The following is a 17071-nucleotide window of genomic DNA, read 5'->3' as shown; positions in this document are numbered from 1 at the left end:
TCATTCATTATTTTATTTTATTTCTCTTTCCATCATTTCACGTCTTCTTTTTATGCGGTATGCCAACACGAGTATATGAAAAATGTTATTTCACCTATTCTCTGAGAGTTGCGTGAAGAAATTCCGGGCTCTACTGCGCACAATTACTATGGTTATCTACTAGGAAAAGTAGGAACGATTGGACCATCAGATAAATTGGATCGTTCCATGAAAAAAGTGTTGGAACAAACGCGATTCGTACTTACCATGAAGTGGTCCAATCATCCCCACTTTCCCTTGCGTATAAATATGTATCTGCGTATAATAAACGCTCTTTATGTATTTAGGTATGTTAATTCCGACGTACCTGTATAACCGTATAGTAGTTACATCGCAACTACAATCCATCCGTACGAGAAGAAAGTTGTCTACTTTCATCAATAGCTGGTGCAGCAGCGGCGATGGCTCTAATCATTTTTTCTCTCCTTATTCTCGTTCCTTTTTCTCTTTATCTTACATTTTGTTCATTTCTTCTCATCTGAGTTCGCGCGAGACAAAAAGTAACATATTACCGGTAAGGTCAACGCACCTACCGCTGAAACTTTCAAGGTCCAAGGTTCTCAAACTTCCTCCTCACTACCGCGCTGCACATTGTATAGATAAACTCATACCTGTATTTTCGGGGCCGCTGCACAGCCTGAAATTCAGCACAGTACGGTTCACTGCGGTTAGGAGGAGCGGTCGAAGAGCGAAGTCGATTTCAATCGTCATCGCATGATTACAATGCAACTTTATAATGATAATTAAAACTCTATAGTACGTTACTCATGAATTATTTTCATTTTAGTTTTGTTTTTACAACGTAGTATCAGCTGCACAGCTGCTTAGACTTGGGACTCGCGTTATTCGAGAATCTGAAATTGGGTCATGTCTTTGTTCCATGCGTTAGCAAATCCCCGTTTGGTTTTACATGCGTACCGCCTGTAAATTCGTATTTTATAAAATTCGTTGAAATTCGCTCGTACGTTTTTCCTATTTTTTCATTCTCTCCTTTGCTTTCGAACTTCTTTCCTCAGGTGACTCATCTCTTCATGCTTTCGGCCAACCTTGAGTCGATTTCGAGGACGGTCGATGACTAAATGAAAAGAAGAAAAGAACGAAAAGAGACAAGTCAAACAGCCTACCAACAATTCATAGATCATTTTTATTACATCCATTCAACTAGATCATCGTCATTTTTTCGTCAATAAATTTGACGCTGACAACGCAATAACAAATGTATATTACGATAAGGTTTGACTTCATTTGAACTGTCGGAAGCGAAACTACACAAGATAAAAGTAGCAAATATAATATTGTATTGTATATCAAATAGATATAGATGTATACCTATACCGATAATAGATGTTCGACGACGAGAAGATAAGAACGATTAATGTGTGGGCAGAACACTTCAAAATTTCACGACGTATCTTTAATTTATATATATATGGATGTACCTATACAAGAAAACTGTTTTTAAAAAATAGATACACTTTTTCGCTGAAAATAGAAATTAAAAATATTAACAAATTTATCAGACGAACTAGTTTAGAGTTAATTTTTGTCACCATGACAACTTACGATCACGTTTTAAATAATACGAAGTACGCTGATGCCGTAATTCAGAATACGTATACGCTCAAAAATAATAGTGATGACAATGAACGATAATAACGATAATAGCAATGGAAATATACGAAATAGAAAATACTTGGATGACCGTAGTGAAAATTTCGTAAGATATTTGTTTAAGAATTCCGCACGTATAAATCGGGCGAATATTATACGATTTTGAAATAACCGATGTATGGTCATAATGTTGAGTAAGATCAACACCTGTGCTAAATCTACGGTAAGGTGAAAACTCATGTGTTCCAAAGATGTGACAAATATTGAGAAATCTTCGAAAACAATTTTTATTCATTTTTTCCCTCACCTGCAAAATAGGTTCTGAGAACGTGGTTTTGACGAAGGGGGAAAAAAACTCTTAATAAATAAAATAACTATAGGTATTTAATTCGCATCTCGGGTTTGATACTCTTATACATACAGATGTGTACCTGAGATTTTTGTTTCTCTATTTTCAAAAATCAATTGAACGCACTTTCACCGGATGTATAATAAATGTACAGTAATTTGAACGCGTCTATTCCAAAGGAGAAAAATGACGTGTGTATAAACGTTATCCATCATATAATTTAATGCGTGAGTGAAAATATCGGCTGAATAAATACCAAGAAAAAAAAGAGTTATGCAGCAAAAAGGACCTTGATTCACTGTATACGTCAGAGACAATTTTTATGCACCGAACAATATAAAAATGAGAATCGAAAACGATACAACCCACTTTTAAATGTGGTGCATATTCATTGTACATTTTATTTTAATTATCTAGGTATATTAGGAGAAAGAAAAATAAAACTGATATTGAACTTGAGCTCTCGAATTAGTGAGCAATTAGCTTGTGTAAATTACGTAATCGTAATTCAGTTCCCGTTGAGTATAAATGTTGGTATAAAGTAGCAATCATCACATGTATCGCTTAAATCGAAATGATTAGATAAAAACAATTCTGTAAAAAAAATACGTTAATAATGACGCAGTTTTTGCTGCGTTTTTTTCGTTTTTTTTATTATCATTGAACAATCAAGAATGTTATAAATTCTGAAAAATTCTAATTCACAGATATCGCGCATTCGTCCATCCGTTGCCTCCGTAGCTTCATTCGAAATCGGTAGGTCAAATAAAAAAATAGAATGAAAAAATAATCAGCTGAAAAAAGAACTGTAATTCGATGATTCACATCCGAACTGTATCAGACGAGTATTAAAATTATTTTCTTTCTGGTTTTATCATTGAGGCACCTTTTTTTATCTACATCAATCGCAGATTCAAAACAAGATTTTATCGAGCGTTTTATACGAAATATTAAGAGATGTACGAGGCGTTCTTTGGAAAGGGATATAGGATATAACGAGACACGTACAGTGTATGTGTATATATGTATATATTCACAAGTCGGAAACGCGAACGGGGTATCGCGATGGGTCAAATAACGGTGTATCACTTGCCATCCACGTCTCAGTTTCGCCTGTTTTCGACGCCTTTATAGAGTATCAATTTTTTTTGTTTTTTTCACTTCCTGGCCTCTTCTTCTTCTGAGGATCTTGGTATATCGTACAGTGTGAGATAAAGTAGGGTATGAGAAGGGAAAAAAAAAGAAAAGAGAATATGTTGCTTCAATTTTTCAACGTGAATGTTTCCCTCTGCACAGTTTGTCCCCGTGGAGATCTCGTTTGTCAAAGACTTGACGAGAAAAGAGTTGTCTCCAAATAACGCAAGCATTGAATAAGATCGTCGTTGATCATTTGATATGTTTTTTTGGATCATTAATCGACGTAGCGGAAGGTGGACGATTAAGATAGGGAAATTATACAGACAAACGGCCGTAGGCGTGGCTCGAACACCGTTTGTAATATAAATTACCTCCTTGTAACAGTGACACAATTATGGGGGTACGATGTCGGTGGAATGCCTGCATATAAAATCGTATCACATGCGAGCAATATAAGATCATTTTAATTTTCAATTGATTATTTCATTCATCCATATTGAACGCGATTTTGAAATTGTTTCAGCTAACGTGATACCAAAGATTCAACAAAAAAAAAACGTAAATAGCATGCCAAATCAAAAATGGGCTCTGAAAAAATGCAGCGGTCTTATCCTACTATGCTTAGCCACCACGCAGTGGCTGCCGACGTGCGGTGAGTTTAAAATTTCTTGTGATAGTACATTTTCGGTTTTGACAAAGCCAAAGAAGTATCGCCAATTTTTTCCTCAACTAAAATTTCTAACATATTCTTAGGAATTCCCGTGAGAGAAAGATCGAAAAGAGAAGCGGAGATTGCGAATACAAATTGGACCGGACTTGCTGATGAATGGTTGATGGCAAAGGAAAGGATAGCGAACAGGATGGGAATCCCTTTACTCCCAAATAGCAATACGACGCACGAAGTTCCAATAGTTGAAATTGTCGTAAACGGTACAAATAATGACCCTGAGCAACTTTCGCGGGTAAGAGATTCTGCCTAGCACATTTTCATTTCCATGCTAAATTTTTTGCGCAGTTGAAAATTAAAATTTGATGATGAAAAAGTATCCAGTCAATCGATTTTTTCTGATATTCAAATTGATTTTTTTTTTTTTTTCACTCCCTTTCTTCATACGTCCTAGCGAATCAACTTTCACGAACGTCCGTCAGACACATATGAGTATGCATCTAAAGCTTCCCCTTCGGTTTATATATTTTATACTCTCACTTTCAGTATCAAAATACTTTCACCTGCAATGTCCAAGACCAACTTTGAACACTGTAACCACTGTATAATTATCTGCGCACTTTCTCACATTTAAATACATACATAGTTTAAGAGGATCATATCCAATTAATAGAAAAAAAATTTTAAAACAAAAAAAAAAAAACAGTTCAATTACTCCCGGATGCTCTGGGATTTGGAGTCCTCTCAAAAGTCTGGTCATCTTTCGGGATTCGTTGACAAGGCACTCAAGCTCTTGGATCTGAGGCAAGTGATGATGGAAGTTGAGACATCGGTAATGTCGAAGGTCTCTTGCACAGCTTGCAAAGTCGGCGCTGGACTTCTTCAGCATTATATCAAAAGTGGGAAAACTGAGGAAGAAATAATGGCTAGCATATATCAATTTTGTGTATCGCTGAAGATACAAAGTCCCCGGGTATGCCAGGGCGTTACGTTGCTTTTTGGAGTAAGTTTTTCAGGTCGAACTGATTAGAAAAATAGATTCTAGTCTAATTGAGATGGCATTTTTTCTGAACTCTTGTGTTCTGGTTTAAGGGTGAAGTCATCTACGTGTTGAAGCAAATCAGTATGGGGCCATCGCAGATTTGTAGTTTCGTTATCGGCGATGCTTGCGACGATGCTTATAATCCTCAACACGAATGGGAAGTTGCTTTTCCTCCGGTCAACAAACCGCCGATACAACCACCGATTCCTCCTATCGAAGGAGCACCGACCTTCAAGGTGCTCCACATATCGGACACCCACTATGACCCCTATTATCAGGAAGGAACAAACGCTGATTGCAACGAACCTCTTTGCTGTAGACTAACGAACGGCGCACCGTTAACGGCATCGGCAGCAGCCGGAAGATGGGGGGATTACAGAAAGTGCGATACACCCAAGAGAACTGTAGATCATATGTTGAAACACATAGCAGACACACATTCGGTAAACAACGAACTCAAACAATTAATATTATCAATTGTTGGCGAGAGCTTTTGTTCGAATGTTGATTCTATTTTTTTTCTTCTCTTTCGTTCTGTTAGGATATAGACTACATTTTATGGACGGGTGATTTACCACCTCACGACGTATGGAACCAAACTAGAGAAGAGAATCTTCGAATTTTACGCGACACCGTTACCCAAATGATCGAAATGTTCCCTGGAATTCCGATATTTCCTGCTTTAGGAAATCACGAGAGTGCTCCCGTAAACAGGTGAGCTTTATCTCACGATTCGATCGCATTATTCAGTTCTATAATTTGAATTAAAATGCAATTTTAGCATTCGATTGATAATCATATTTTCGATAGCTTCCCTCCGCCCTTCGTACCTGAAGACAACAGTATCTCCTGGCTTTATGACGAGCTTGATAAGGAGTGGAGAAGATGGCTACCTGCGGGAGTATCTCATACTGTAAGACGCGGGGCTTTTTACTCTGTTCTCGTCAGACCAGGGTTCAGAATATTGTCGGTGAACATGAATTATTGCAACAACAAGAACTGGTGGTTACTGATAAACAGCACGGATCCGGTCAGTGAACTTCAGTGGTTGATTTACGAACTTCAGGGGGCTGAAATAAACGGTGAAAAAGTTCACATAATCGGACACATACCGCCAGGACATTCAGATTGCTTGAAAGTTTGGTCCAGGAATTATTACCACATAATCAATCGGTAAGTGTGACTAAGTGAAGAATTCAGATGTTGGATATTCGTAGCGCGTAACTGATCTTTGTGTATTTGGTTTTTCATTCTCTCATCTAGTTACGAGTCGACAATCACTGCCCAGTTCTTTGGACATACTCATTATGATGAGTTTCAGTTATTCTACGATACAACGGACCTTGGAAGGGCCCTTGGCGTCGCATACATAGGGCCATCAGTTTCACCTTACATTGATCTGAACCCCGGATACCGAATATACTACGTCGATGGCGATCATGCGAAAACTACTAGGGTGAGTAAAACAAGATGGCGTTCGAACATGCAGCAAGTTTCTCCACTTCGCGAATTGAAAGATATTTTATCAATCAATGAGAAGATATTTAACTGTGTTCTTTTTGGAAATGGAATCTGTAGCTGTGATGGATCAGGATAATTTGATTTTCCTATATTCTAGATGGTCGTCGAGCACGAGTCGTGGGTGATGAATCTGAAAGAAGCAAATCTATACGACTATCCAATATGGCAAAAAATGTACACAGCTCGTCAGGCCTACCAGATGGCATCGCTTTTGCCCCGTGATTGGGACTCTTTGATCGATAAAATGACTAACGAACCGTCGCTATTTGACCTTTACTACAAGTGAGTTAAATCAAGCGATTCCCGAATATTAAAAAAACATGCAACATCTACGAAATCCTTTTTTTTTTCTTGCAAATCTTTCCAGGCACTACAACAAAAATTCTCCGGTCAGACCCGCGTGTAATGACGAGTGTCGCAAGCGTTTACTTTGCGATTTACGAAGCGGTAGGAGTCACGATAGGAAAGCACTTTGTCAGAGTTTGGAATCCAGAATAGACGGAGAAACTAGAACTGGATGGAGAGCTTGGATATACAACGGTCTCGCACTATCGTACGTACCACAATGGTGGTTTAGACCTAACCATGCTGGTGATGCGGAAACTAATAACGTTGATACGTGATGATAACGCTAATAAACCCTATCTGATCACATTTTATTTCATTTTCCACTCTCCTTTTATATGTATATCAAATTATATATAACATAAATGAAGGAACCAAGTTGGATAGCACTCATTATCTCACCATTATCACAATTATCATTCATTTCATAATCGAAAAAAAAATTAATACCATCATTATTGTAAAGATTATGGTTTCACACGAGGTTGGTGATGGATTGATGTAAATAAATTTGGAAATTCATGTAAGAAACATTCTGATTACGTTAAATATGTGTACTATGGTGATTGGATTTTCATCTGGCGGGTATCAGACGGTAATTTAACACAATTGTGAGTACACAAAACTCAAATTCAAGTTACAAATTGTTCAATTATGATAAATTGAATATTATAGTTTTTTTTTTATTTTCAGGGTATCAGTCGTCATGGCGATTCCAAGATTTGCTTACAACTTACCGAAATATGTCCTAGGTCTCGGGTAAGCGAAAAAATAAATTACAAAATTGAACGGAATTCGAGACGACAGAAAAATAACGCAAACTGTGGTTTTAATCTAAGTATTCGAACCGACATAAGTAGCTCCGCGAAGCTGACGTTGTTTGATCAAAATTTGAATGGGTATACAAGATTCAGAAAATTGTTACACCCGAAGTAACTGTAAAATTAAAATCTATACGATAACGAATTGTTAGCGAATAACGATTTTTTTTTTTTGTTTAGTTTTTTTCATTTTTTGTATCTCGAAATACTCGTTGTATTATAATAATTAACAATTCAAGTGATATTATTTGTTATATGATACACATGCGCGTATAACGAGAATTTCAAGTATCTGATATTATCATTTAAGTTATGCACAATGTTTGCAAAACTGACCTCGCTGAGCGTTTCTCTACTTAATCAATTAATCAATTATCGTATGGTGCTAATAAGTTATGCAAAAGCACAAGTATAACCCGAATGAATGAATTAGCATATCGGATACGTCAACTCAAATGTTATTAGAACAAAAATGAAAGAACAAAACGAAGTAGAAAAGGAAAGAAAAGTGTACATATCATGATTTGCAACTATTATTTATTTATGTAATTTTACTATGATTTATGTAATCCTAAGATGACCAGCTCAGCTGATAATTACCCTAATTACTTATAGGAAATTTTTTTTCTTCTTCATATACTTCAAGTAAATATAATTCATTTGTATAATTATATTTAATACCCAAAGCAAATGTTCTATTATTACCTGCAGTAAAAGAAAAAAGAGAAAAATTTAAAAAGTAAATTTATTGCTAATCCAACATTCTCGTCTTTGTTGAAAGTTAACTGATATTATTTCATTCGAAAACTCATTTCTCGTGTAAAATATAATAATAATAATAATTTACACAAAAATACACGTCTGTCATTTTAGTTAGCACTTAAATATATGCCGAACATATACGATAATTGAAAACAAGGCTTCAAAGAAATAATAATATCAAAACCAACCGATGACAATCTACATCGATAGATTGCATCGAACTCTATACGGTGCTACATTTTTTAAATACTATAGATTCTCGGTGATCGCGGTCGTGAGATGTAATTATCATGAAAGATATGCAATATCTAAAATCTATGCTGATGACGATGACGATTATTTGAATAATTCTCCATAGTTTACGTTCCTGAAGAAACTTATAGATACGTAGTATCCGTGATGATTTCGTATTTCTGCGAGTAAGCGACTTCCGCAATATCGGTAAGCTTCTCGGACATTCCTTTGCCCGTCTGCTGTACCATTTCGTGAAAGTAAGACCCGTGATTTTTCAACAATAAATAGGGATGACCGAACTCCTGAGGAGGCAATGTGGGAAAGGTTTTTAAAATTTCTCCAGGTAAACTCGCACACTAAATTTCATAATGAATCGGTTCATTTCTTACCATTATTTTTCCACCGCTCATGACAAGAACCCGATCGCTGTCCATTATCGTATTCAAACGATGTGCGATCGTTAGTACAGTGCAATCTGCAAACTTCCGTCTAATGGTGTTTTGAATGAGGGCATCGGTACTGTGGAAAATAATTTTCAATGATTTTAGACAGCTAAAAATCAATTGCGAACGATATCAGAAAACAGTCAGTTTGAGTATGATCTTACTTTCTGTCGACATTGGCAGTCGCTTCGTCAAGGACGAGGACACGATTATTTCTAAGAATAGCCCTAGCTAAGCATATGAGCTGTCTTTGACCCACGCTGAAGTTCGCTCCGCCTCCGGCGACCTTGAACTCTAGAGAAGGTACGCAGTCACCAAGTTCCACTTCCCGGAGGCTATCCCATAATTCAGCGTCGGTGTACTGTTCGAATGGATCCAAATTGAAGCGAAGGCTAGCTGAGAACAGGATTGGCTCCTGAGGGATTATGGAAATTTTTGGACGCAGCTCGTGAAGGCCTATCGATTTTGTGTCGATCCGATCCACCGATATTTCACCCTCGAGTCCGTCACCCGCCAAACAGAACAGCGCAGATATTAACGATGATTTTCCTGCACCCGTTCTTCCCACTATTCCCACCTTCCAACCGGGTTCGATCGTCACGTTCATATTCTGATGGTAATGAGAAAAAAAAAAAAAAAACAACCATGATGTTGACCATTACGATTTTCGAGTGATGGTGAAAATTTTTAACATTACCTTCAAGACTGGTGGTTTGTTTTCCGCGTATCGCATCGATACGTTTTTGAATACTATACCGCCCTTCGAAGGCCAGGATCCTGGGGGAGGATCTTTAGTTGTGAATGGCCCTTCTTTGGGCAATGAGGAATACTGAAGGACCCTTTCTACCGATGTCATTTGCGACACAACTTCTGCACTTTGTCTCATTCCGTGCTGAACCATTCCAGTTAAAATTAGAGATTGAGAAAGCGCAAGTCCCACATAGCCCCCGAGAGTCGTTCCTGTTTTTCGTTTTTTTTTTTCAAGTAAAAGTAAAAATTCAATCATTGGTGGCAAAAGAGAATTTCAAACTGATTAAGATGCGTAATTGACATCAGATGATATTTTACCATCGTCCATTAGAATGAAAGAGAAACAAACGCAGCCGATCAGACCGCATGTGAGGAGATCGAGAATAAATCCAAACATCGTTGCTGTTGCTATCGTGAGATAAGCAGCCCCGGTATGAATGTCTTGATACTGATCAAATTCTTTTCGCATTATTGCCTCCACTGGACCACCTCGACTTCTGATAGTCGTTAGCCCGTTCAGCGTCGATGTGACGTGTGAGAACATCGGACTCTTTGCTAAGATTGAGATATCATTTGTAGATAATCATTTTCGACCGATTCTTCCCATTCATTGCATTTTCAACTCACTTATTCCTTCGAGCCGTTTGATCTCCTGAGCAGTTTTCAGATAGTATACTCTTATAAACCAGAAAATCGAGGCCATGACAGTCAGAACCAATATCATCCAGTTATTAACAATTGCGACTACAGTCAGGTTACCAATCATTACAGAAAATGCTCGAAGTGCCTCAAGCAACGCTCTAGGTAAAAGCTCGTCCATTGCACCAACGTCCTTCGAAAATCGGTTAAGAATTCTTCCTGATAAAAAGAAGAAAAATAATAGATCAGGATTTAGATACGTTTATAAATAAAAGAGTCTCGAATCGATCTACAAACCTGATGGATGAGTGTTGAAGAACCTCATAGTGGCTTGGGATAAGTTGAGAAATATTTTGTCATGAATGTGGCGACTGGCCTTCATGCAAATTGCAAAAAATAAGATGCCTCGCAGCAGGGTCAACAAAATGCAGCCGACGACACACAAGGTGTAAACGTAGATGGCCACGTGAGAGTGAAGTACACCGAATTCATCGTATAAAAGTGATTCGGGGTTGTAGGTAGCTTCCGAGTACCAATCGGACGTTTCATTTTTTCGGTGGTGTATAATTTTGCTGTCATTGTCCGCAACGGTTGTGGCGAGAGTTTTGTTATATTGAAAAGCGCGTCTGAGGGTCTCTAAATTGGTCCAAACGGAAACCCAGTAGTCGCAACCACTCGTAAGCGCTTGCGCACCTATGAAAATCAGGATCAAAAAACCAAGGGAACAAATATTTCCTCCAGCTCCGAAATAACCCGTCCAAACTTTACTGGACATTTTGCCCTTTTCGACCTCTTCAGCTTCTACTTCTCTCAAACCCGTCGTATTTTCCACCTGCGCCAGTACCACTGCATCTTGATTGTCGATATTTTCTTTCGCAGACTGCGTGCGCGCCTGAAAATGCACGAGATCGTTTCGCTGGTATTCGTTATAACGAATCGTTAAAATAAGTACCTCTAACGCGCTCGACTCTTCAATGTAAACGGCGTCTCCCTGCTCGAGGGACGCCTCGGTTTCCAACATCTTGAAATCAGATTCCAGCCCTTTCGGTGGACCTTGATGTTCGACGTTGCCCTGAAATAAAAAAGGTCAGTCTCCGCATTCGAATGACTCTTCTTTCTTTTCGACTTCCCAGTGCTCACCCGGTTCAGAACAACTATATGATCCGCCTGAGAGACATATTGAATCTGATGAGTGGCTAAAATGCGAGTTTTCCCCTTCAGATATCCGTTTATGCATTGGTCGAACAGTATACGACCCACGCAAGGATCCACCGCGCTAAGAGGATCATCTAACAAGTACAGATCCGCGTCTCTGTAAACCGCTCTCGCAAGATTAACCCTCGCCTTTTGCCCTCCGGATAGAACCGCCCCTCTTTCTCCAACGAAGCTCATGTCACCGTCGGGTAACTGTTGAAAATCTCTGTGCAGGGCACAGACTCTGGTAACCTGAGGCAAACGGACCGTCGATTAGCGATGGAGGATTTTTTTTTCTTCGATCAAGGTGCCGAATCATTACCTCTTTGTATCGATCTTCGTCGTAAGTTTCTCCGAACAGTATATTGTCTCGAATCGAAGCGGAGAAGAGCCAAGGATCTTGGCAAGCGTAAGAAATTTTAATATCGGCAGAATTTATCCTGCTGTTCGGATCCTTTCCGCTGAAAAACTTTAATCTCCCGGCACCGATCGGAAGCTCTCCCATCAAAAGATGCAGCAACGATGATTTACCCGATCCAACGGATCCCACAACGGCGCACAGAGATTTGCCTTCAAGTGTCATTGAGACTTGACACAAAGTTGGGGGAAGTTGACCGTAGACCCAATTAGCTGATATTTTTATCATGTCGATTCCGATACCTTCCTCTTTTTTTTGACTAGACGAGACAATCGCCACAGATGATTTTTCGGTACCATCTCGGTGATCTGGTTTGGTAGAATCGGATTTTTTCACTTCCTCGAGAAGCAAAAATTCCTAGCACGATACGAGGAGAGTTAGTACAAGGCAAACGGTTATACAATGGAAAACAAGTAAATTATGCAAACACCGAGGTAGAAAAAAAAAAACTCACCGACAATCGTTCTAATGATACGGCGGCTTCACCTGCCATTATTACAGCGTGTGGAAAACACGTCGCGCAAGTATGTTGTAGTATATTGAATAGATTCGCCAATACAAATGTTATTTGAGCGGTGAGGGAGTTTCCCATCAATACAAAAGTTATCAGCGTCAAATATAACGTGACTCGTTCAGAGAATACGATTATACTCAAGTAAATACCCCTGAGGTATGAAGTATAGCTTATCAACTTTATCTCGAAAGCTCTGACTTTTGCTACAATGGACTCAAAAGGTTTTTCCCACGCGTACATCTTCACTACCTGCGCATACGTTGATAAATCATTGTAATAGTGTTTATTGTGCCGGAATGATGATTCATTATTCACGGATCGTTATCTACCTGAATTCCAAAAATCAATTCACTCATCAGTTGAACTCGTTCGTCGGTTTTCACAGCGATTTTTGACCTGAGCCTTCCGCTGATCCGACTCAAATATCCCTGGATCGGAATCGTTTGCAACACCATAGCGCCCAATCCGACGATTGTAGCAACGCCGACCGATTGCCACATCACAAAACTCATGACCAAAATCTACGAGAATTATAATGGTCATAGCTGACGTCTCCGAAAACGTGTGTATGAAATTGTTTTGGTGGATTTAAAAAAATTTCGATGATTTCAAATCACTTCGATTTTCAATGATCTCTCGTCGATCTATCATCGCGGCGTGTGAAATTTTTTAATGTGTTTAGAAAAATATATGGAATCAAAGTGTGGCCAAAATTAATTACAAAAAAAATATTCAAGTATCTCGTGTGAAATCAATTTTATCATACCTGTATCGGCATTATCCATACGTGATGAAGATACATAAAAACCAAATCGAAACGACCAACGTCATTGCTCATAAGGTTAGCTACCTGACCCGCAGCGGTACCACTCGCTGCAGCTTGATTGAGGCGCAGAACCTGAAGAACGAAATAAAAAAGAATCCTGAAAATTCTTTCGTCACGGTATCGCAGGTAGGCACCTAAAGCCCGAATATTATATCAGCATGGAGCAATTTCGTCCGCGAGAAATATCCCGACGAAACGACGCCTGGTGGCGTATCGGACGTTATTTATCGCTCACCTTTCTGTATATCATCGAGCAGCAGGCGATCCTCGTTTTCATTCCAATTTGTTGATTTCTGAGGCTGGTATGGTGACCGAGCAGCACTACAAGGAATGTAAAGAAGACGAGATATCCGCCGTAAAGCAGTACGTCGTTGTACGATATCGAATGTCTTTGACCAGGGGAAAAATATGTGATTATCCATCCTTGTACTATAACTTGTATAATGTAGACGATGCAACATTGGCAAAGAAGAAGAAGACCCTGGAGCATAAACTGAGCCCAAAACATCCGCGCTAACGCCCTCGTAAGACTCGGTTTGCTCGACTTCCCCTTTTTTCCATCGGCACCGAGCGTTAATTCCTGCTCAGCTTTTGCCAATTCCTTTTTCCATTCGCTAAAAAAAAAAATTATTCGATTCAAGAACATCTTTTCGCTCAATATCGTGTTGAATTTTCGAATACGTAAGAGATATTCTCACAGCTCAAGACGGTCACCGAGACGTTCGGATTCATCGGATTTCAAAGGATCGTATAAATCGGTAACATCCAATTCCTTTTTAGCCCCAGTAAGAAAAATTGGAACTGTCCACCTAAAGTTTTCGAATATTAATCCGCGTTTTGTTATTCCCGAATAATTTTACCTTCGATATATTTCATTGGTTCATGAACGGAGAATAGATGAATCATACCCGAAGACGAGTTTGCTAAGAAAATTTGCTTTTTCTTCGGGATTCCTTTGAGTCAGTGTTTTCTTGGTTTCCATATCAGCCACGCAACGATTTTATATCCCTGATGCGATCTAAAGACTGAAAGGAAAAAGGGGAAACAAGAAATTAAGAAATTGAACCAGATTTGGTCGGCTAAAATTAGACTCCAAATGTTTTTCATTTTTGTCATGCATGTACAGATGAGGACAACATGTCAGGATCGTACGGGATCGGCCTCACATCCAGGAAAAGAAAAGAAATCACTTCTGCAGAGCTACAGGATAAAAATCCGTTCCCTAATACAGCTGCTCCAAATCAAGGGTTCAGTTTGAATTTGATACAAGTATGCAAATTGACTGGAATTTCCGGCTCAGTCGTTGGCGAATCAGATTTCTGCGACTACTTATCTCGCGGTATACGTCATTCATTGTAGGGTTAATGACGTTGATCGAACGTATGAGGAAAAACTTTAATATTGAGAAATAACAGAGAAAATAATAAGAATTAGAAATCGTTGGTTAGTTATTAAGAAATTGCGGATCTAGTACGAGGTTTTACCTCCTACGTAACGTTGAAATAAAAGAAGTAGAATCTCCGTTACAACTTTTTTATTGTATATGTTGCAGTGATTTCTGGGAAGCTAGTTTTTCCTTTTGTTCTTCCGCGTTTTCACTCAATATGGACGTTAAATAAATTATTAATAAAATAATAAATGTGAAGTCGCCTCCGATCCTATAATACACGTTTCGGTAATCGAGGGTTCTTTTTTCGGGGTGACAAAATGAAACCGGAGGGTTGACGTTTCTTCGATGCCCCAAAGATACACGAAGAAATATTAATAGCTTAGAAAAACAAAAAAAAAAACCAAAGACGGTGAACAGTCGAATGTAAAACTGAACTTAAAATCCCTCGTAAAAAAAGTGAAAAATAGCATTACCGGTTTCCCATAACCGGTTGTAGCTCCCCTCTTCCTTCCCTTCGCCAATCTCCCCGTTTCGCGAGTACAGATTTACGTCGTTGTCGTATATTATTTATACACGGTTATCTTAATTATAACGTTAATATAATATGTATATATATACCTTAATTATTTTGGAAAGACAAATTTTTTTTTTTCCACCCCCTAAATTGATCACCATTATCAGTTCTACATTATTCTGTAAACTAAAACTTCTACGGGGGGTTCGATTCACGACACGTGTGTTCTACGGTGTAGAGAAATTGAAGAAAAGTTACAAGTGTGCTTTTCAAACTTGGCGAATCAATGTTTCAATTTATATGATTACACGAATACGGAACCTGTCAATGCATTATTCTGCATAATTATTCAAAATAGAAGTAGTAAATTTATTACATAAACAGAAGCAAGCGCGATTAATCAACGTCGTGTGTAACTCGAGTCAAGAAGTTGCAGAGGAAATTCGTTCGAATTCCGGGGGCAATTCGATCAAATTGGCGCGAAGGCATTGAACAGAAGGAATCGCCTGCGGTTTTAGGATAAAAATAAGTAAGCTGGACAGAAATAGAATTGAAAATCCATAAATTCAAAGTTTCACAAGTGTACTGTAATTCAACCGTAATTATAGATCGGTCAATTATTCTCATCATATGGATAGTTCTGTCAATAATAATTGTGACTGATTTGTGCTTCGTTTGTTTGAGCCAATAAGGAAAAACATGAGAGAAAAACGATTACATAAATTTTACGTATGATATTAGTTACGAATTGTGCATGAAAATTTTCCTAGAAAACCTTCCGATAGTATTATACGTATCGTAATGAGTGAAGAAACGTAAAAAATAACGTATCAAAGAGGTGGACGTTCTGAAGATTACATTATTCGTACTTCATAAGCGTTTTCCAAATTTACGGTTCATACTTTATCTTAACGTTTATTGCACGATCGCGTGTTGATTATGGGTGATATAAGCAGCGCTCGATATCGCACATGGCTCTCATGAATTGTGCATACATAGAACAAAATATATAAAAAATTCCGGTGTTGATAGTCGGGGTATGTACATTGTTACACAATTATCAGAAATTTATTGTCACGACCTTACAAAAATAGCAAACTCTTGCCATTGCTATCACCTAATGGTCATTGCATAAATTCACAATACTTATCAACATAAATGTATAATGATCAGCTGCACCTCTTTCAAGATTAACTACAACTTATAACGAAACTTCAAGGTATTTTCATTGAAAAGCTGATACGTACAATCGTCGCATCTTCGGAAATCAATCGGAAGGATTAATATAGGCAATATAATATGCATAACAATACAATACTGTACGCTGCCGATGCAGTCGTTGATAAATGTGTCGATAATAACCAGTCTCAGAAATAGAACCTGCACCTACGATCATTCTACTTCTGCAAATGAAGGCATTAATCAAACACCAAAGAACAGCATAATTATTCATTTCCGCGAGAAATCTTCATACGCTCTCGGATATGTTTTTCATAATTTCTGCGCCCTTATATCTATTCAATTACTCCACTCAAATTTCTTTCAATTTTTCAAAGCATCAGAATTGCCTGAATTTTCGAAATATTACCCCTTTGAAGTCGGTCTGTTTCCACAGCAAAAAAAAAAAAGAAATTAAGAAACCAAGAAAATTCGAGATTCAAATCGAAAATGTATGATATTCGTTTTAGGGGATCACATTGAAAGTATACAGGTACCTTGAGTTGAATCGAACTGGATGTGTAGTTGACCGGAAGAAAAATCGAGAGGACTCGACGATGCTGGACCGATGTGAAATTTCCGTTATATTTTCAAATCAAACTTTTTTTTTAACACTTCGATACCACAACGATCGTGA

General features: G+C 38.2%; 2 protein-coding genes and 1 long non-coding RNA gene across 5 annotated transcripts in view; 2 read left to right on the top strand and 1 right to left on the bottom strand.

Annotated features, from left to right (window-relative positions):
• Positions 1-8388, top strand: part of LOC105686875 (sphingomyelin phosphodiesterase) — an 18799-nt gene extending 10411 nt beyond the window's left edge. The window contains exons 2-11 of one of the 2 annotated variants that reach the window (XM_048652706.1): positions 3660-3788; positions 3890-4098; positions 4510-4806; positions 4896-5288; positions 5387-5559; positions 5656-6018; positions 6109-6301; positions 6464-6648; positions 6734-6919; positions 7405-8388. In XM_048652706.1, the coding sequence (XP_048508663.1) occupies positions 3660-3788; positions 3890-4098; positions 4510-4806; positions 4896-5288; positions 5387-5559; positions 5656-6018; positions 6109-6301; positions 6464-6648; positions 6734-6919; positions 7405-7474 (2198 nt within the window). In that variant the 3' untranslated portion in view covers positions 7475-8388. Of the gene's footprint in view, positions 1-3659; positions 3789-3889; positions 4099-4509; positions 4807-4895; positions 5289-5386; positions 5560-5655; positions 6019-6108; positions 6302-6463; positions 6649-6733; positions 7243-7404 lie in introns of those variants that run through there. The other variant, XM_048652707.1, reaches the window with a different exon arrangement.
• Positions 8053-17071, bottom strand: LOC105686874 (ATP-binding cassette sub-family C member 4-like). Of its 2 annotated transcripts, XM_012402083.3 has the most exons (17): positions 16932-17071; positions 14221-14337; positions 14011-14121; positions 13548-13926; positions 13253-13384; positions 12816-13007; positions 12427-12735; positions 11877-12329; positions 11501-11806; positions 11313-11432; positions 10658-11252; positions 10349-10579; positions 10040-10276; positions 9669-9931; positions 9136-9581; positions 8918-9047; positions 8053-8830 (listed from the first exon to the last, which is right to left on the bottom strand). In XM_012402083.3, the coding sequence occupies exons 2-17, from the start codon at positions 14292-14294 to the stop codon at positions 8672-8674; spliced, it is 4137 nt and encodes a 1378-aa protein (XP_012257506.2). In that variant the 5' UTR covers positions 14295-14337; positions 16932-17071; the 3' UTR covers positions 8053-8671. The 2 variants fall into 2 exon arrangements, with proteins under 2 accessions (XP_012257506.2, XP_048508662.1); XM_048652705.1 differs by lacking the exon at positions 16932-17071 and having other exon boundaries at positions 14173-14296.
• LOC125500308 lies at positions 13304-14947 on the top strand. The gene is made up of 2 exons (XR_007277627.1): positions 13304-13438; positions 14439-14947. It is a non-coding gene; the product is annotated as an uncharacterized LOC125500308 (long non-coding RNA).

The sequence above is a fragment of the Athalia rosae genome, chromosome 3 (genome assembly GCF_917208135.1).
Source record: "Athalia rosae chromosome 3, iyAthRosa1.1, whole genome shotgun sequence".
Lineage (NCBI taxonomy): Eukaryota > Metazoa > Arthropoda > Insecta > Hymenoptera > Athaliidae > Athalia > Athalia rosae.
The sequence above is the reverse complement of the archived record's forward strand: the minus strand, read 5'-3'. Positions and strand labels throughout refer to the sequence as shown.